This window comes from Triturus cristatus, chromosome 7, assembly GCF_964204655.1.
Source record: "Triturus cristatus chromosome 7, aTriCri1.1, whole genome shotgun sequence".
Taxonomy (NCBI): Eukaryota; Metazoa; Chordata; class Amphibia; order Caudata; family Salamandridae; genus Triturus; species Triturus cristatus.
Window position 1 is genome coordinate 168,238,832 of NC_140590.1, and position 22,323 is coordinate 168,261,154.

The 22,323-nt window shown below is 42.5% G+C and overlaps 1 protein-coding gene across 1 annotated transcript in view; it reads left to right on the forward strand.

The window, feature by feature from the left end:
- The window catches only part of LOC146809134 (uncharacterized), a 277,381-nt gene extending 255,839 nt beyond the window's left edge, over positions 1–21,542 (forward strand). Inside the window, exons 32-33 of the mRNA XM_085615949.1 lie at positions 2,447–3,670; positions 20,008–21,542. Coding sequence (XP_085472075.1) covers positions 2,447–3,670; positions 20,008–21,206 — 2,423 coding nt within the window. The 3' untranslated portion in view covers positions 21,207–21,542. The remainder of the gene's footprint in view (positions 1–2,446; positions 3,671–20,007) is intronic.
- Positions 21,543–22,323: the final 781 nt, after the last annotated feature.

The window sequence follows — 22,323 nt, forward strand, 5'->3', positions numbered from 1 at the left end:
CTAGGGGGCCTGCAGCACTGATTGTGCCACCCACACAATTAGCCTTTCAAACCTCAATCAGGCCCGCCATTGCAGGGCCTGTGTGCACAGTTTGCTGGCACTTTGACCTGGCATTTAAAAACCCTTTGCCAAGCCTAAACCTCCCCTTTCATCACACACAAGTCACATGTAAGGTAGGCAATAGGTAACCCATCAAGCAGTGCGCTGTGTAACTAACAGGTAGGACAGGTGCGTTTATGTTTTCTATGTCCTGGAATGAAAAACACCTACATTCGTTTTTCACTACTGTGAGGCCTACTGCTCTCACAGTTTAACATTGAGAATTTCTTAATACACTTTTTAGTTGTATTTCCTGATTGAAATGATGACTCATGTTTTATAACTTTGGAATGGTTATGATAAATCCTCATGATAAATCCTCTTATCTGGTAAAGTTGGATTTCACATTACTGTTTTAATAATGACACATTTAGAAAGTTAACATTTGTATGCTCTCACTGCTCTGTGTCACTGCAGCCTGACTCCTAAATACATCAAGGGTGGTTGACAGCTACACTTTGCGCATTTCCTCTAGACAGCCACAAACACAGGACGGTTAGGTGTGTCTGAATACTCATCTGCATTTTGGAGGCTTTTCTTGGGCAGGAAGTGAGGGGTAAGCTGGCACTTACACCTGAATAGGCAGTGTCTTGTTCGAACACTAAGGGCTGAGTGCTGCCTACTGGGAGTCTGGGGCTGGGATGAAATTAGCTCTTTGCACTTCAAAGAACCTTCTTTGAAAAAATCCCCACTTCAGAGGCATGCCTCTTCTAGCTAGGCACCCCATTTCTGACAGTTATATAACCCTTTCCAAGTACTGCTCTGTTATTTATAACTGTGTTAATAACTGTGTTACCCTTGACCCACATTAAGTGATCTACTTCGCCATCAAGTTCCTTTTAACCACTACTGTACTTCTGGTGCATGGGCTGCCCCAGTGTTAAATGAAGTGTCTACAAATGAAACTCGCAACACTATATCCTGGTCTTGGCTATGAACTTAGTAGACAATTGCTGCAATTCTCAATTTCAACTATGTCCGGGATTACTAAGTGGGACATTTGGTAAAAAAATTAGTCAGGATGGGTTTAGATTATGTTGCTTTATTTTTACCTCTCTTTTATATGATTTTAAAACGCAACGGCACTATGGACTAGCTTATGAGTCCCTATGATGTCATAGTCAACATGTTTCCGTCTTATCTAGCGCCCACCCTGGGTGATGCACACTCCTCAAGACAGATCCATTGCTTGTTGGCTTCCTAGCCTGAACCTAATTGGTCCTAGCCTTGGTGTTTTTTTAAAAGAAGACAAAAACAAGTTGATACACCTTAACGTTTGCGGTTTATGTTTCTTGAATAGTATGGCCTACTTGTAAGAGCCTGAAAAATATTATAGTGGCACAGGTCAGCATAGTTGAGCTAGCACCTTTTTGGATTAATGGTTTAGCCACTAAACGTGCCTTTGATTCTGTGGTGTTCCATACTTAACATAATCTTCAAAGTAACCTTAAACTGGTGCCCACTCATGTGAAGTCCCAATCACAAAATAAAAATAGCAATAATACGCATCCCACATCCAAGAGCCACTGCACATCATACAGTAAAAACATTTACCTGTAGGTAACACAACAACATATCGCTGAAGTTTAATAATTTGATTCCCGGGACTTTTTCCTTTTCACTTTCTAGGTTAAATAGTTTGTATTTTTAGTTTGCATTTGGGTGAATACTGTCCTCGTTTAAAATCACTGGCTTTGTCCCCTCTCAATACTACTTCTTAAATATCTTTTTATGCTTATCTGTCACAGTCAAGAGATACCCGTCAAGCATGAAAATAAAGAACAGTCAAACTAGTAAAGAAATTAATTAAAAGATGATGTAAGAAACAAATAAAACATGACCAGGACACAGTGCATGAGTCCTGTTTTATTTATTGCGAATTCATCTCCTTTGCTGAGAACTAGGAGACATCAGTTCAGCAAGTGCTGACATTTCAAGGATATAGGTTGTGCTACAATGATTGTTGTACTAAGCAGTGCAGTTGGTTTCTTGCAATAATACTATTTCATACATACAGCTCGTTCTAATAGGTCCCAAAATAAAATGCAAAGTTGTTCTATGCTAAACATAAAAAACATGGTGGAAAAAATAAAATGAGGGCATGGAATGCCTTTATTGGTAAAAGCCAAGACAGATATTCTATGGTTGGTATCAATCCTCAGTGCACAGTGAGGAAAATAACGTTGGACTCAAGTGCAGCCCAGATTAAGTAGAGGTAGCTGAATTTCCGTCACTCATTTATAAATCCCTTTTTTGTTTCTCTAATTAGGTTGCCTGGTAAATCATACTTTATATAGTTTAGGATTCAGAGGGATGGGCCAGTGATGATGTGATCTTTTTCTTCTAGATGGAAAGTCACCAGGCCCTGTGGGGACCGACTTTGTTTTTCCCACCCCAACAATCCATGATGAGAAGAATCCTGTGAAGTTTGAGATCCAAGTCACGGCCCAACAGCCAACAACTGTCACCATCATTTATGAACCAGCCAAATTAAAGAAAGAGGTGACCCTACAAAAGGGGCAGACGACCACCATCACAATAAATATTCCTCCTGGGATGCTGCTAAAACAGACTGGAACTGCCCCATTCATCATTACATCGGACACTCCAATATCACTCACAGTTCTAATCTACATAGGCTCCCGTGTTGAGACCATTAAACCTGTTCCTTTGCAACAAGAGGGAGTTGAGTATTATGTGCTGACACCTCCTGGGAAATCAGGCGATGATGATAAAGAATTTTCAATTGTCAACTTCCAAAAACCAAACAATGTTGACATCTACCTGACTGGAACTGTGGTTTATGAAGGGCAAACTTACAAACCAGGACGTAAAATCACTGTCTCCCTCAAACCTTTTGAGGTAATGCATGTGGAAAGCAAAGACAATTTGTCAGGCACCAGAATCATAGCCACAAAACCCATTACAGTATTCAGTGGCTATAGCAGCCCTGAGTCAGTCACGCCATCCTACCAAGTCTCTACTCCGCTGAATCCAGTCACCCAATGGGGGCAAGATTTCTTCTTCCCTTCATTGGCAAATCCGGGAAATACTGACATGGTGTTTGTTGTCGCGTCCCAGCCTACTAATATACAGTTTCAAGTAGGAGACCACAGGCAAAGCCAGACCTTGAAGGCGGGAGAGGTAACCCAGATTGGAATACCAGAATTCACCACTATCTTCATCACAGCCGATAAACCAGTCCAAGTGACATATCACAGCACAGCAAAGAAAATTGGAGACAGGTTATATGAAAGCTACTTACTCAACATTCCAGACAAATCAAATTATGGCCCCAAGTATATATTTCCAAGTAACCCCACTTTGGAAAAGAATCGGGCAATCCTCATAGTAAAAACATCTGCAGTGCCTCTAATTACCTTCGATGGAAAATCACTTTCTAATATTGAGTGGAAACCAATCCCTGGGACTCAGTACTCCATAGCAATATATGATTTTGGCAACGAGCCTACCACCCATGTGGTGGAAGCTCCTGGTATGCCCTTTGGACTAGTGATTATTGGTTTTCCAAAGCAGCCTGCCATTGAAGAGCCAGCAAGACCCACTAGTGGTAAATTCATTTTTATATTATCATTTTTTCTGTGTTTTATGATATGTCTAGCTTACCATGTAGTATTCTAACCACTTATCCTGGAATGTAATTTTAGAAAAGCAATAGTGCTAATGGCGTGTGCTTATCATTTAGGTGTTTCTGTTGTAATGTCTCATCAAAAGCACTGCATAGTGACCTTTGAGCTAAAAAAACATTTTGATGGGAAAACAGCACAGTGCTACTACCATATACAGACCGATTGGCTTTAACTAACATACTAGGACATTCCATTGGGGTACAGTACATTAAATCATTGCTAATGAAATACCCATTTGTTTCCGATGGAAAGTTTATAACCGCTGATATATACAGCAAAAAGTACTAGAGGCTTCTCCGAGAAACATGGGATTTGCACACCTCATTTTAACTTGAGTGCTATAGCTATATATGTTAGTTATTATTAGACCAGTTATCCTTAGGGTGGTCTTGCCCTAAATAGGCTGCCTGCTTACCTCCTGTTTTTGCTTATTATCTTTGCTGGCCTTAGAACTCCGAGCACCTTACCTTTGCAGACCAGGGCTAAAGTGCATGTGCTTGTTTCCTCAATATGGTAATATTGGTATATAAACAACTAGCATATTTAGGTTACATGTAAGTCCCTTGTAGAGTGAAATACCATACACTAAGGGGCTGTACCCCAAATGCCACTAGTGGTTCTATAGTACTGATTGTGCCACCCACACAACTAGCCTTTCAAACCGGTCTCAGGCCTGCCACTGCAGGGCCTGTGTGTGCAGTTTACTTCCACTTTGAATGGGCATTTATAAACCCTTTACCAAGCCGAAACCTCCCCTTTAATCACACATAAGTCACCTGTAAGGTAGGCCATGGGTAACCCATAGGGCAGTGTGCTGTGTAAATAAAAGGTAGGACATGTGCTTTTACGTTGCCCTTGTCCTGAAGTGAAAAGCACCTAATTTCATGTTTCACTACTGTGAGTGAGGTCTACTCCTCTCATAGTTAGTATTGAGAATTTCTTAATACACTTTTAAGTTGGAAGTCCCGATTTGAAATGATGCATCATGTTTTAGAACTTTGGAACGTTAATGATAAATCCTCATGAAAAATCCTATTTAATGGTAATTTGAATTTAACATTACTGTTTTAGAAATGCCACATTGTTGAAAGTGGACATTTCCCTGCTCTCACTGCTGTGTGTGCATGTAGCCTAACTCCAATACACATCTGGGGTGTGTGACAGCTACACTTTGTGCATTCCCTCTATACAGCCACAAACACAGGACGGTTAGGTGTATCTGAATAATCATCTGCATTCTGATCGCTCTTCCTTGGCAGGAAGGGAGGGGAGAGCTGACACTTACACCAGAATAGGTAGTGTCCTGTTGCAACACAAAGGGCTGAGTACCCCCTACTTATAGTCTGAAGCTAGTGCTGGGATAAAAGGACCTCTGTGCACTTCAATCAATCAATCATTCAATCAGGGGATTGTAAGCGTCTTACTCACCCATGGGGGTCTCAAGGCGCTGGGTCCGCAGGTCCGTTTATGTTATGTTATGTTATAATGCACTTATAGCGCACACAGACAAGAGTGTCCCGGCGCGGGTGGCGACCGTGAGAGTGAAGGTTCTGAGGTTCAGATCGGCATATTAAAGAGTAGGGTCTTTAATTGTTTCTTAAATAGCCTAGGATCCTGAGTGTTCTGAAGTTCTATGGGAAGGGAGTTCCAGGCTACCGCTGCTTTGACGGAAAGAGGGCAATCCCCCAAATGCGTCCTGCGGAAACAGGGGACCACAGCCAGCAATTACCCGACCAAACGCAGAGATCTGCAGGGGACATAGAAGGCAAAGCGCTTCCTAAGATACGTCGGCCATAATCCATATAAGGCTCTGTGAACCATAGTAAGGGCTTTGAATTGAACTCTGTGGGCCACTGGGAGCCAATGGAGATCCCGCAGATGCAGTTTAACGCTTGACCTTCTTGAAATGCTCAGCAGAAGTCTGGCCGCCGCATTCTGTATTGTTTTCAATTTTTTTAACAGGTAGCCAGGGATGCCAATGTACAGAGCATTGGCATAGTCGATGCGTGACAGAATAAGAGCATGGGCCACCATTTCTTTGGCTGACCTAGGAAGCAAGGGAAAAAACTTCGAAGAGATTTGAGAGTAGCAAAGTATACCCCAGCAAGCCTCTTAATCTGCACGGAGAACCTAAGGTCTTCAGCAAACCAAACCCCCAAGTTCTTAGCAGGGTTACCCACTGAGTTGGGCCGAGGGTACTCTAAGGGCCACAAAGTTTCCCTGAAAGATGGGGGGGAAGGATCCATACAGAAGGACCCCTGACTTGTCCTCGTTGCACTTCAGCTGTGCTAGTGCAAGCCATTTGAAAACGGTAGAGAGACATTTCTGGGCTATTTCCGAGGACAGGTCATTATCCTTCCAAGTGAAGAGCCAGTTATCAACTACATAGGCTATGATCTTGGCTCCCAGCTCCTCCGCAAGCTAAATTAGGGGCGTGATATAAATATTAAAGAGCAGAGGACTCAGAGTAGAGCCCTGCGGTACTCCTGTGGACACCTTTCAATGGGCCGACGAAAATGGTGGCATCCAAATCTGCAGGGTGCGATCCTCTAGAAAGGAATTGAGCCAATCCCAGGCATGGCCAGTCATTAGCTGAAGAGCCAGGTCTTGAGACTCTTCCTGAAGGTGTTCAGGGATTGGCGCGTCTGATGTCTGCCGGTAGCTCATTCCAGGTCTTGGCCGCAATGTGAGAGAAGGATCTTCCGCCTACTCCGGCTCTGTGGACGTTTCGGCCAGTGCGAGGTTGGAAGATCGGAGGTTTCTTTTGGGTACGTGGAAGTTGATTCTGTCATTGAGGTATTTGGGTCCGTTGTTGTGTAGGCATTTGTAGGTGTGGGTGAGGATTTTGAAGGTGACTCTTCTCTCGCTTGCTGCGCACATCCACTGTGCAACTGTGCAGTGGCTGCAATTGAGTTGGGGAAGGGGAGGGACGTCCAGCTGGGAGGCGGGAGAGGTCAGGGGCTGAGGATTCGGTGGTAAAAACGGGGGGGGGGGGATTGAGCAGAAGCCAGCACAGCAGAAAAAACGGGAGGGCACAAAGTGAGTCAACAGAAAGAGCACAACGCAGGGGAACACAGTAAAAACATATCACCGCAAAAAACAGAGAATAAGCAATACCAGCACAAGGACAAGAACGAAGAAAACAATACCAGCACAACAAGAAGGGCAAGCACAGGAACGTGCACCAGCAAGGTGCACGAGCCACGGTGCGGTCTCGAACCCTGCCCGGGTGGAGTCAGAGGCAGAGCACGGCACAGCGGGCTGCTGGGGAAGAGCAGATCTCAGACCAAGGGTCGAAGGTCAAAGACCCTTGTTTGAAGTAATCCCCACTTCAGAGGCACAACCGGGTATGAGTTCTGGTCTCTGCCCCTACCAAGCCAATACACTACAGGACCTGTGAAGAGCTCTAACAGGAGGAAGAGATGCTGTGCTGCTACCAGGACTGCTGATCTAGAAGAACTGCGTTTCTGCTCTGCTGTGCTGCCTGTTGCTTTTCTGCTCTGCTGTGTGGTCTGTTGCCCTCTGCTCTGATGAGGAAAGAACTGGACCCATCTCACCTGAACCCAGAGTGACTCTAAGGGCTTGCTTGATTACTCCCTTTTCTGGGGCTAGTCTAAGGGACAATAAGGACTTCCTACAACAATGCAATAGCACCTGGACCCTGCTATCTGTGAGTCCTGCCCTTCCAAGGGGTGCCAATCCAATCCTGGGTCCTTGAAAGTGAGCTTTTCTGTGCTGACCCAGCAGAATCAAAGCATCAGTGACTTTGCTCCAATTTGAACTGATGCATCTCACTCGACGCAGTTGCTGGTCGAGGTCATCGCTTCATTTGACTGCATGGCTCAGCTGCGATGGACTGCATGGCTCGACGAGAACACATTGCCTGCATTGCAAAGGGGTTCGTCGATGAAGCTTCACTGACTGGGTGGATCAGAACTGATGTATCGCCTACATCCCAGGGATCTATGATGATGCTTCGCCTTCCCTGCTCCTCACATCGGGTCTTCAAAGTCAACGCTTCCTCCATCAAATGTATATTTACAGCAGAAGCTGCTGAATCCTGTAGCCAGCCTGTGCTCCATCGTGGTTGGTCTGAACTTTATATATACCTGGTCTAGTGCGGGTTGGGGCATTAGGACTCTAAGCACTATAGTTGGAAGCATTCTTTAAAAATTCTACGTATTGGATTTTTGTTGTTTGGTTCTTGTTTTATTCATAAATATATCATCTATTTTTCTAACTGTGTGTGGAGTATTTTTGTGGAGTTTTCAATGTCTTAGTGGGCTTGTGTGTGTTGCAGAATTATATTACACAATACCTCTTTAGAGAAGCCAGACAACACTGTACCAAGCTACCAGAGGGTGAGCACAGGTTATTTTCTAGAGGGTATCTAGCTCACCCTGACAATAGTGGTAGACCCTGCTTGCACAAGGTGTATACCTCTGCCTACTAGGGACCCCATTTCTGACGGTTATATAACACTTTCAAAGTACTCCTCTGCTATTTATTAAACAACTGTGTTAACCTTGACCCACATTTAGTGATATACTTCACCATCAGTTTCCTCTTAACCACTACTGTACTTCTGGTGCATGGGTAGCACACAAATTAATTGAAGTGTCAATAAACGAAACATGCAACACTATTCCCTGATCTTGGATAGTTACTCAGTGGACAAATGTCACAATTCTCAATTTCCTCAATGTCTGGGGTAAATAAGTGAGATATGTAGTAGAAAATGAGTCAGGATAGGTTAAGATTATGTTCCTTCATTTTTACCTCTCTTTCCTATGATGTAAAACCCAAGGGCACTATAGACTAAGTTATGAGTCCTGATAATGTCATCGTCAAAATGTTTCAGTCCTATCTAGTGCGCACCCTTGGTTATGCACATTTGTCAAGACATATCCTTTGCTAGTTGGCTTCCTAACCATAACTTAATTGGTCCTACATTTGGTGTTTTTTAAAAAGAAGACAAAATCAAGTTGAAGCCCCTTATCTTTTGTGCTCTTTGTTTATTGGATAGTATGGCCTACTTGTAATAGCCTGAAAAAGATTATAGTGGCAGTGGTCAGCATAGTTGAGCTGGCACCTTTTTGGTTCAACGGTTTAGCCATTAAAAGTGCCTTTTCTTCTGTGGTTTTCAACCATTAACATCATCTTTAAAGTAATCATAAATGGGTGCCCACTCGTGAAGTCACAAAAATAAAAATAGCACATATGCACATCCCACATTCCAGTGCCACTGCACATACAGAAAATGCATTTATATGTATGTAACAAACTAACATTTCTCTGAAGTTTAATAATTTGATTTCGGTGTCTTTTTCCTTTTGACTTTCAATATTAAATAGTTACGAGCAGATTTACAAGCCCCTTGTGCCACCAGTACATCACTTTTTGTGACATACTGGTGGCGCATGATACTGCTCCATATGTACAAGGACAGGAAAAGCCACCCTGCATGGCTTTTCCTGTCCTTGTAAATATGGCCCCTTTAGACGCAGCACTTTGCGTGGAAGGGGCGGTCCATGGATGTTGCTGTGGGTGTTCCCTTCCAACACCCATGGAACGAGGCACATTTCCAGATTTACGAGGAATCGTGCATCTGAATGCTACGACACCCTAGGGGTGGGGTAGCAAGGCACAACGAGGAGAAATGTTTTCATTTATCCTTGTTTTTTCCTCTTTCAATGCGTGCTGCATTCTACAGCACACATTGAAAGAGGAAAATGCCTTTAGTGATTTTTTTTGTGCGGGAGGATGCCCCTTCCTGCACAAAAACAATCTCCCCATGACGCAGGCATCCTTGCACCATGGTACAAGGATGCCTGCGCTGGTGCATGGCAGCAGTTTGGGAGCCCACGCAGGGGGAAGCACAGAGATGTGACATATTGTTGTAAATATGTTGCATCCTGGTGTTTCAAAAGTAACGCAGTGTGGTGCAGCAAAATGAATTGTGGCACTGACTGCGTTAGTTTCTTGTAGATCTGCCCCTTAGTATTTTTAGTTCGTATTTGTATAAATACTGTCCTTGTTTAAAATCACTGGTTTTGTCACCTCTCAATACCACATCTTAAACCTCTTTTTCTGGTTATCTCTCACTGTCAAGTGATACCTGTCCTGTCAAGCTTATAAATAAAGACCAGGCAAACTAGTAAAGAAATTAATTAAAATTAATTAAAAAAAGATGTGAGAAACAAAAAATGACCAGGACAAAGTGCATGTGTCATTGTCTATTTATTGCAAATGTTTCTCCTGTGCTGAGAAGTAAGATGTGGAGAGCAAAAGAAGGGGGTGTGATTCAAATGCTGGACTAGAGAGGCTAGAATCACATACAAAATTAGTCTTACAAAATATACCTCTCCCACCACAAATCAAACATTATTCTTAATGCCTTCAGAATTCATGTTTATTAACTCTGGGCTCGTTTTTTTCCTTGGTAACTCTTTCTTATGTTCACTGAGTTTTTCTTGCTCAATGTTGACAACATGCACCTCATTAACATTTTTCACAAAGAGTGTAGACACATGTAACAATATTTACAAATCTCACATATAACACATCTTATTATTCTAAAGACATAATCAGTGCATGACACGTATACTGTTAAATGTGGTGTTGCACAAAACACAATTGAAAAAATACAAAAGGCAAATAAAAATCCTTCGTCCTACAATTTTTTATACATTATCGGGACCTATTCTGTCTAGATCCACGATGCCGAGTGACTTTATGGAGCACAGCGTGACCGTGTCTCATGACGGAGTGGTTCCGTCATGAGCCACGGTCGCGCTGTGCTCATGACGGAGTGGTTCCGTCATGCTGCGGCCGTTGGCGGCCGCTCTGCACACGCGGCGCCTTTTCCCCGCCTGTGCGGGCGTGTAACATAAGTGGGCGGCGCCATGACGGAACCAATCTGTCATGAGCACAACTCGCCCGTGACTCATGACGGCGTGGTTCCATCATGAGCACAGTGGCGCCGCGCTCACCGAAACCCCCCCCCAGCGCCGCGGCGGAATTCGCGCCGCGGCGAAGGGGTTAAGAATATTGTTTGATTTGTGGTGGGAGAGGTATCTTTTGTAAGACAAGAACTAAGATGCATCAATTCAGCAAGTGCTGGAGTTTCGAGGATATAGGTTGTGCTACAATGAATGTAGTACTAAACAGTCCAGTTAGCTGCTTGCTATAATACTATTTCACACCTAGATCTCAAAACAAAAGGTCCCTCAATAAAATGCAAAGTCATTCTATGCTAAACATAAAATACATGATGGAAAAAATAAAATAAGGGCTAGGAATACCATTATTGGCAAAGGCCAAGGCAGATCTTCTATTGCTAGTACCAGTCTTCAGTGGCACCGTTTGGAAAATAACTTTTGATCCATCACTTTTTTGTTTTTCTAATTAAGTTGCCTGGTAAATAATACTTTATATAGTTTACAAATCAGATTGATAGGCTAGTGATGAAGCGATCTTTTTCTTCTAGGTAAAAAGTCACCTGCCCCTGTGGGGAAGGGCTTTGTTATTCCCAGCCCAATAATCCATGACAACTTCTCCGAGAAACATGGAATGTGCACGTCTCATTTAGACTTGAGAACTATAGTTATAGCTATAAGTTATTATTAGACCTGTCATTCTTAGGATGGTCTTCCCCTAATTGTTTTAGCTGCTTACCTCCTCTTTTTTGCAGATTCCTTAGGACTCTGAGCACTTTGACCAAGGCTAAAGTTCATGTGTTTTTTCCCTGAACATGGTAATATTGGTGTAGACACAATTGCCACATTTAGGTTACTTGTAAGTCCCTTGTAGAGTGGAATACCATACACTCAGGGCCTGAAGCCTAAATGCTACTAGTGCCACCCACAAAATAGCCTTTCAAACCTGTCTCAGGCCTGCCACTGGGGGACTGTTTGTGCATTTTACTTCCACTTTGACTTGATGTTTAAAAACCCTTTGCCAAGCCAAAACCTTCCATTTATTACACATAAGTCACCCTAGAGTAGACCCTAGGTAACTCAATGGGGCCGTGTGCTGTGTAACTAGAAGGTAGGACATGTGCTTTTAAGTTTTCAAAGTCCTGGTAGTGAAAAACTCCTACATTTGTTTTTCACTGCTGTGAGACAAACTCCTCTCACAGGTTAACATTTGAAATTTCTTAATACACTTCTAAGTTGTAATTCCTGATTCAAAAGGAGTAGCTGCATCATGTTTTTTAAATTTGGAATAGTAATGATAAACCCTCCTCACTGGTAAAATTGTATTTAACATTACTGTTTCAGAAATGCAACTTTTAGAAAGAGGACATGTCTCTACTCTTACTGTTCCAGGTCTGGAGTGGATGACAGTAACACTTTGTGAATTCCCGCTAGACAGCCACAAACACAGGACGGTTAGATATGTCTGAATACTCATCTGCATTCTGATGACTCCTTCTGGGCAGGAAGGGAAGGAGGAGCTGATACTTACACCTGAGTAGGCAGTGTTCTGTGCCCACAAAAGGGCTGATTACCATCTACCAATAGGCTGGAGGCAAGGCAGGGAAGGAAGGACCTCTTTGAACTTCAAAGACCCTTCAGTGAAGTCATTCTGACTTCAAAGACACAGCTGGGTATAAGTACTGGATATTCGACCCCACTAAGACAGTACACTACTGGACCTATGAAGAACTTTACCAGGAAGAATCACTGCTGTGCTGCTACGAGGACTGCCACTTTGCTTAACTGCTGCTCTGGAAGAACTACTTTTCTGCTCAGCTGTGCTGCGTGCTAATTTGCCCTGCTGAGGAAATGACTGGAACCATCTAACTTGATCCCAGAGTGACTCCAAGGGCTTGCTGGTTGCCCCTGTTCTGAAGTCTCAGGAACATCAGAGGGTTCCTGCAACACTGCAACAGCATCTGGACTCTGCCATCTGTAAGTCTCAACTTGCCAAGTGGTGCCAACCTTGTCCTGGGCCCTCGGAATTGAGTTTTCTGTGCTAACCCATCAGAATAGATGCATTGTTTCCTTTGCGCCAATCGGAACCCCAAAGCATTGCTGCTCAAGGACATCTCTTTGTTGACTGTGTGGCCTCGATGTCAACGGACTGCATCACAAAGGGGTTCGCCAGCGAAGCTTCACCAACTGCACGTATCGGAAGTGACGAGTCACCTACATCCAAGGGGTCGACAACAACAATGAATTTTCTGTCCAAGGTACTTTCTCAGCAGGCCAAGGATATTCCCTGTATTCGACATGCGCCTCATTACGTTTGGCCTGAACTTTGGATTTACCACATTCAAGCACGACCAGATATCCCAGGTTGGCACGTTATGACTCCAATCACTTTATATTTAAATATTCTTAACAAATTCATAACTCTGTTTCTACTTATTGGAGTCTTGTGACTTAGTTGTTTTTTTGATCATAAAATTATAATCTATTTTTCTAACCCTGTGTGGAGTATTATTGTGGTGTAACCGCTGTGTGTGTGTCTTGCACTAATACTTTATGCATTGCCTCTTTAGATAAGCCTGACTGCTCTGTGCCAAGCTATCAGAGGGTGAGCACAGGTTAGCTTTTAGTGGGTATCTAGCTTACCCTGACTATAGTGGTGTTCCTTACTTGGACAAAGTGCACACCTTTGCCAACTAGAGAAACCATTTTTAACAATCTCAAAGTGTTGTCAGGATTTCATGTGTCCTAACTTCATGTCAATATGCAGTCCCCTGTGCGTGTTCAAACATTGTCTAATTTTCTCATTTACAGTACTCTTCAGCTTGTTCCCTGAGCACACTCCCTCTCTAAAATGTTTCATGCTTATTCTTCCACAACAGATACCACTACAGTGCTCTGTTATTCTGATGTAAACTTTTATCATTGTCATCACAATGTATTTTAGATGACATTGAAACGATCAGATAGTTCTCACTGATGCAATTTGGGTGTTGACAAGGTGTATTCCGGGTCAAATCAATCTGATGGTCAACTGATATATCCCACAACTCTCACTTGGGTATTGTCATCTTACTTTGTGTAAATGACCTTTGATGAACAGACCTCAATAACTATATGTTCTGCTAAAATGACCACTTACTGTTCAGATTAGTAACTAATTGCAAGTCAGTTGTTTCTTTATAAAACTATGAAGTAGATATATTTATTCCAACAGTCATGATATATATCTTAGTGTCTGATTTAGATTTTGGTTCATCACTCAGTCACAATAAAAACTGATATCCCGTCCATTGAAATATAAATCCCATTTCATATTATATCATGGGATTTATATTTCAGCGGATGCAATATCCGTCCCCGTTGTGACGGAGTAACCTGTCCGATCAAATCTAAACCAGCTCCTAAGTGGCTTGGACGTCCTCGTTATTCGCCAATATCATAATAAACCGAAGCAAATTTTTTCCACAAAATTAGTAAATATGTGTTATCATTTCATGTCTAGCTATTATAGATATAATTTTTACATCATAAGGTTAGTACTGCCTAAGATCCACAAATTAAAAATTTGATTTAGTTCTTTCTTTCATGTACAGAAGATATGAGATGTAAGGTTTACAATGTTTTGCCAGTCTTGTGATTTTTGTTCATGATCAGGACTTCCTGCTTTTGGAAGCTGTTCCTTTGAAGGGTTATTTTCCTTTAAAGAGTAAAGGAACTGGAACTCCATTTTGGATTACCACTTAAGTGGGAGCAGTGAAATCTGTTCCTGGTAAGAAAAATCTGATTCAAATGTCCCCTGTGTTCATTGTCTCACACGGCACCTGTCTTGGAGTTCTTTCTATTTTAGGCCAAGAACTGCATTTTAGATTGGGCTTCAACTAAACATTCACTATGGTGAGGCCATGTCAAGCCTCAGCAACTTGACAATTTTTGGACCCATCCTGGATTTGCTGGACTTTGGCCAAGTTTGTCTATCCTCCTGGAAGCCTGTCTACATAGATCCTCTTGTCTAACCTCTATATAGACCCTTCAAGCGGCTCCAGTTGAAGAACTTTTCACTCCCTAATCTTTTTGTAAGTGCCAATGTAGAATCACTTACTGGGAAGAAACACTAACTTTAAAATGAACAGGTACAAGACAGACAGCTAAATGTGACGTAGAAATGGCAGAGGCAATGGCCAAGAACAACAACAAAGTTTATTGCATGATCATTGCGTTACAAGCAATAAGCTAGCCCCTGAGTCTTCCAAAGTAGCTTAGTCAAAGAGCAATACATATATGTGAACAATGTACAAGCGTACAACATTACATGATACCATTGGTATGGAGGATCTGGCTGAGCGCAGGGCAGCATGACAGATAGGAGACAGGGCAATGCGTTTTCAAGGACTGAAGAGAGGAACAGCATCTGTCTAATAAGGGCAAAGTCTTGGGACAAAGGGAAGGGAATGAACAGGAACTTATAACAAAGTTGCACACAGAGGCTCAGAGCCAGGCAGTAAATGGGAAGAGTCTGATCATAAATGAGGCCCAGCTTAAGCGCCAGAGTGCAACAGGGAAGAAGCAAAGCGTGCGTCGGCTGTGTGAGTGTGCTGCAATGATATATAGTGCAAGGGTAAAAGGAAATGCAGATAGTTATGCAATCCAGATAAATTTACAGTTTTCCCACAGATTATTTACTTCGTCTGGCTGTAGTAGATTCACCTTTATTGCATAATATTCTTCCTACATTGGTTGCATATTTATGGACTGACTTTGACTGGTGTTATGGTATGCACTGTGATACGACCATTCAGATTCACAGTGTGTGTTCTTTTTCCCTATATACATGTACTCTGAAATTGGCGAACACACAGTCAAGGCAGCGTACTCACGGTAGTACAACAAGTGGAAAATTTGTTGCAGGGACCTGTAGCACCCTACGGGTTTCAGCTGAAAGCCTTGCTCACGGTTGTCAGTCATTGGTCTTAGCAAGTCCAAAACTAGCTTTTTATTACATGTAATTCACCCCTAGGGTCTGACCAAGATGCTCGAAGGGTAGGGTGCATTGTTATAAAAAGCTAGCTAGCTCTCTAGACTAACATGGGAAATCTTTACTAAACTTAATAAAACAATAAAGTCTAACTTTCGATTGAAGCTAGCTAGACATGTCATTCAACGTATCAAAATAATGGTTATAATAAATCCAACAACTTGTCACTGTCTAACTTTTTATAGCTATTATAACAGGAAAGTGGTTTTAGAACTTACTGTCCTGAAGTTACTTAATAAATCCATGTACTAGCCTCTGCTGATTGGTCAGCCCTTTTACAGGCTGTGCCAAGTTGCTACCTGAGTAGGTGTGAAGAAGCTTGGGGCTGCAACAATAGCCAATGTATGGACATGGATATTCTCTGAGAAGCCAGAGAGGGGAAGGGGGCGAGCTAGGGATATAAGCTGGACTTCAAAGGCAGGAAAACAGATGTCATAGGGCCCCGGCCATCTCCACTTCCTTGGCCTTCAGCCATATGAGAGCCCCCAACCCCCCAATGAGATTAGGAGAGGGGCTGGAATGTGCATGAACTTAGACGTTAGCTACACCTCTGGAGAGAATTTGTTCATTATGATTTTTGGGAGAACAGTGTATTCTGGGTTGAAAATATGCCTCACTTTGCAGGAAGTGGTCATAGAAGAGGGACATAACTTTACTCCTACCGGTTGGGGTGTCCCTTCATCCTGCCATCCCAGAATGGAGGATAAATAGGAGAGAGCAGTAGGAACTCCACAGGTCTTTGCCAGGAACGTCATAAAAAGAAGGACTGCACCTGATGCACTCCCAAGTTTCCACAAAGAAAAGGCTGTGCCTGTCTTTACGGAAAAGGCATGGACTCCCTGATAAGAAATAGGTAAAACAGAGCTGAAAGTAGTCACCCTACCCGCAAAAGAGAGGATCACCCCAAATGACCAGTTGCAACTGGATGTTTCCTGGACGGTGCAGGTACATTGTGGGAAATTGAGTCCTAGCCCCCAAGAGGCAATCCGGGGTCTCTGAACCTTTGGCTAGTGCTACTGGACCCTAATTTTCCCTAAAATAACTCAGAAACAACAAGACCTCAAAGTTTGTAAACTTTCTGCAACAATTAACAGAAAAGCTCCAGGAGGCGACCGGCTCCAGAGATCCTCGCCATTGAGGACAAAAACTTCTTAAGGCTCTCCGAGGCATCGCATTGCAGCAGTCATCGAATTGAACTTCGGATCTGAGGAACCCGATGACTTGTCATCAAGCGTGAAGCTCTAAAAAGAATACTAAGTATCTGATTTAGATTTCGGCAGACAGGTTACTCCTGCACAGTGGTGACGGAGGTCCCATCTGCTGAAATATAAATCCCATAGGAAATAATGACATTTAGAGTTCAGCGGATGGGATATCAGTCACGGTTGTGACGGAGTAACCCATTTGCCAAAATCTAAATCAGGCCCTAAAACCTAGCCCCTCAGCCTATCCGATCCACAGTCCTTCGCAGTCAGCCTAAAACTTTGACTTTGTCTCGGTACAGCAACACTTTATGCTTTTTTTCACATTCAAATGCACAATTGTTTATTTAATCTTTACACATTTCTATTTCTACGTCTCTACATTGGGTTTTGTCATTTTGGAGTAATTTAAAAAAATATATATTCTTTAGTGTGGCTGGATATTTATTGTGCCATGTTTTTTACATATTTACTGATATGTTGGCATTATATGCTTTAAGCATACCTGTTTCCTAAGTTAACCCTGACTTCTTGTTTGCTAAGCTACCGAGGGTTGAGCAAGGATTCATTTACTGAGACTTGACTGGACCTATAACTGAATGTGGAATTATTACCTACTGAGTGTGAATACCCTCACCTACTAATAACCCACTTTCCTACATTACCATAAATTAGTATCCCACAATCACATATGTCGGTCATTGTCTATAACTACTCTTTTGAAGTACAGAAAGTAAATAAATACAACATAGACAAAGGACAAATAATTGGGCATGCTACAATATTGGAAACTGTCACCATGGTGGATAGAATAGGAGGCAGGTAACACCAATAATGAATAGTAAATACATGAAAACAGCTTCACATTCAAGTGGGAATATTGAACACAAAAGTTTAGTACCCCATATAATATGAAGACCAGAACAATCATGCCTATACCACATCACAAACCAGAAAGCATAACTAAACCTATCATGCCCATGTGGGCTGTACCACAAAGATAATTATCAATAAGTATTCTAACTAACAAAGAAGAAACTCTTAACTTACTCAATTGCAACTATGTCACTGAGGTGTATCCAAAACTTCAATGTTCTTGTTTTCTGAAAAACATACAAAACAAGTATATTCTACTCTTACTTTCTCTAAATCCAAATTTAAAAACATACAGGACTGTAGCTGAAGCCAAGAGGAGCTACAGCCAAATCACAGTACCAAATACATAGCATTATTTCCTGTCCAAATGAACTCAGCCTAAGTGAACATTTAACTCCTCATCTGGTTGAGTCCTTTTTGAAAATGTAGGCTTGAGATTACCTGCCTAAATCGGAGTTCTCTGTCACTACCTCTTTTAGTCTCCTTCATCCTTTCTATGACAAAGAACCTCAATATCCTAGGTTCACTGTCATGTTGATCCTCAAAGGAATGGGCCACAAGGAACAAATTATTTGTACCCTCTATATCTCTCTTGTGTTCCAGTATTCCCTTCTTCACCTGGTGGATGAGGCTACCAATGTATCATAATCCACAGCGACATAGTATGCAGACCACAAAATCGGATTAGCATGTCTAAACATAATTAATATATTCAGGTTTATTGGAAGATGGTACATCGTGCCTGGCCACATTTCTGCTAAATTTGCAGGTGCTGCAATTTCCGCAAATGCAGAAGTCCTTCATGTCAATACCCTGTGTATCCTCACTGTGGTTAACCCCTTCGACGCGCATGACGGAGCGGTTCCGCCATGCACGTCGGTTGCGCTGTGCGCATGAAGGAACCGCTCCGTCATGGCCCCGCCCGCGCACAGAACCTTCAGCGTGGCGCGGAAATCCGCGCCGCGCTGAAGGGGTTAAGCTCTGACTTAGCAAGTAAATCTAACATTGATGATAAAAGAACATCAATAAATCTTATTCATGTTATTACATGGGAACTGTATTGTTCCATTTCTGGTGCCCAGACAACCTGCTCCTCCCACCAGCCCATTACCAAATTGGCACAGCTGGGGCCAAAACAGGTGCCTCTAACCATTCCCGGTCCCTGCAGGTTTATCTTCTAATCAAACCAAAAAGATTTATTGTGCTGACAAGACAAGATCATGGTTAACATGGTCCATCCAATATACCATGGCCCTAGCACGAAAAAATGTTTTGCAGACCTATACCCCATTTGTGTGTTCAATACTTCTATAGAGTGCACATACTTCTATTGTGATCAACAAATATGCCTTTTTTTCAAGTTATGCCTGATATATGTGCAAGAAAGTCTCAGGTATCCTTTAAATATGAGGGTAGAGCTTCAACAAAGGGAAGTAGAAAATAGTAATTTCCAGCATGGCTTGTGGCTGGCGAGCGATAGGAGGGGGGTGCAAGGCACAATGTTAAAGAAAATACACTTACCATGACGCCGGTCCCGCGTCTCCTCTCCTGCTCTCCTCCGGACTCCAGGAAACACAGCCAGGATCCCCTGACCAATCACAGAATTGTGATTGGTCTGAGAGCTGTAGTTCAGTGCTCAGCCAGGGACCGGGGGCCTGGGCATGTTCTCCATGCAGGCTGTAATGCAGCCTGCATGGAGAACAGGGAAAGTGCGCATGACTGTTTTGGGCGGCCCGAGAGTTCTACCACTCCTCTCCTGCTCTGCAGCCCCACCCCCTCACATAAAGTTGCCGCAAGTCAAGCTGCTTCAAGGCAGTGGGGCAACGCTCCTTCCCCTTAGAGGAGGAGCCACCACTGGTCATTTCCATCGAAATATGTGGATTATTTTCACCATGTCTTAGTTGATTCATATCCATTATACTGGAAATCAGATTAAGACCATATGTAAAAGAACTTTACTTACAGAGAGGTAGCATTTTATTCTGGAAAACAGCGATGCATTTGAAAACCTTTCTTCTTAAATAGATTATTTCTAAAATGTAAAAATATAATAGACCAAAGAAGGTAGAAATAGGTAGCAATTAATTGGAAGCCCTATTGAAGCTTTCACGCAGAATGCATTTAATGTGAAATAAGCATCACAAAGTAATATGATTTGACATACCATACCACTGTATTGATATGACTTCTCTTTATTTTGATGTTCTTAGGTGAACAGCCTACGGCTCCTGCTGGAAAAGAATTTGTCATCCCTAGCCCAACAGTCCTTAACCAAAAGGATGTGAAGTTGGAGTTCCGCGTCACTGCATATGAGGACCAAACCAAAGTCAGCCTTGTCTATGAGTTAATCAAATGGAAGAGGGAGTTTACCCTGAGCAAGAGACAGACGGCTGCTGTTTCAATAACCATCCCTGCGGAGATGCTGGTGATAGGGAAAGGCACCTTTTCTATTGTTATTAAGTCAGACAAACCAATTTCAGTTGTAACTGAAACTCTCAGAGGCGCCCAGTCAGAAACATCAGAAATAATTCCTTTGCAAAAAGTGGGATCCGAGTATTATGTGGTAACACCATCTGTAGGAGAAAAGGGCGATAAGAAAGAGTTTTCTGTTACTAATTATGAAGGTAAAAATAAGGTTGACATCTATCTAACTGGAAGTGTGCAATATCAGGGGAAAACATACACACCCGGAAACACACTTAGTCTCAGCCTTGAATCTTTCCAAGAGGTCCACTTACAAAGCACCGACGATTTATCTGGCACCAGAATTGAATCGACTCAACCTGTTGCTGTTTCCAGTGGATATAGCTGTTCTGGGAAAGTAACCCCATGTCATGTTTCCTTCCAGCTCCTTCCCACTTCTCGTTGGGGCACACAATTCTTTGTCCCGAGTTTAGCATTCCAAGGGAGAAGAGATATAGTGTTTATTGTTGCTTCACAATACACACAATTAAGTTATCAAGTGGGAGAACGCAAGTTAAGCCAATCCTTAAAGGCAGGTCAAGTTTTGAAGATTGAATTATCAGAATCCGACACAGTCTCTATCACAGCCAGTGCTGGGGTCCTGGTCATGTACTTTTGCACAGGGGGGAAAATCGGCGAGCGGTCATATGAGCCATTCCTAATGAGCATCCCAGACATGACTCACTATGGCACCAGCTACCAGGTCATTGGCAATCCACACCTAGAGAAGAATATAGCAGTCCTGGTAGTAAAGACCTCAGCTCTCTCTCAAATTACATTTGATGGAAAATTTCTTTCAAATATTAGTTGGAAACGTTTCCCGGGCACTGAGTACTCCTGGGGGAAACATGATTTTGGCATTGATGCTGCCAGCCACACTGTGGAGCTTGACAACATCCCATTCGGACTTATGATCATTGGGTACAGGAAAGGCAATGCCACATGAGTTCTCATCTTTGATGTGCCCCATCTTTCTGTTCATGTAACTAGCATGCTATCCAGTAGGCCATGCCTGCTCTCTGGTATAGCTAGTGCGTTTAAAGATGGAATGCTTGCCATGAATTTTGAAATGTTAATCAATTTCTGAAAAGGTCTGCATACAGTCTGATTTGCTTGTCCACGTCTTTTGCCAAAGTGGGGTCACCCACTTTGCAGTACCTCTTTCTAACTTTCAGGGTGTCTTTTCGGGTGTCTTTTATTTTGTTATATTTGCTTATTCTATTTTTGAAAAAGAAAGATGCACCAAATGTGTTGTTTCAAATAAAAATATTTTCTCGCTCTGGATTGTTGTGAAGGTTCGTATTTACCTGGTTGCAGTCCCACGTTGTCAAATGTATTGAAAAAATATAAAACGTCAAGGGAAGGTTTTAAATGAGTACTCATATCATTTATGTGTTATTACAAATCTGTATATCCGGAAAATCTGGCCACTCCATTTCAAATAAAAGTGGAACATGTGAGGTTTAAGGATGTAGAGAAGTAAAGTCATTTTGATTGAAGCGCATATGACATTTTTGTGACCGATTCAGAGAATGCTTATTCGGTTAATTTGCTTGCCTCTATTCTGTGGCTGGGATCAGAAGCACGGACCTTTTGCTGTTTGACAAATAGATTAATGTAGGAGATGTATTGATGCGTGTCCGCATTTATACACTGTGGTCTTGTGTCCAGAATCTATGCACTTTTTTTCCGGGTGAAAGTGCTAGCTTTCTGTTACAACACTCCAACCAACAGACAAAAACATGGCCCCTTAATGGAAATCCAGGGTATAAAACACAAGTAATCATGTCAGAGACTTCATGCGAAGAACACGTACAGACAGTTTCCCTGGCCAAAGCTATAGAGGAATCCCAAAGAATGGTCACATGCATGAGCCAAACCATGCAGAGGCTTGTCACACGAAAGCTCTGGCAGCAGCCAACAGTGGCATTATTGTCAAAAATAAAAACAACTGCATCCAATTCTCTGTAATGTTGCTTACTGCATCACAGACCATATTAAAAATAATCTTAACTCAGCAACGCCTTCTTCGTCAGTGGCAGACTACTAAGGGGTCTTCCTAC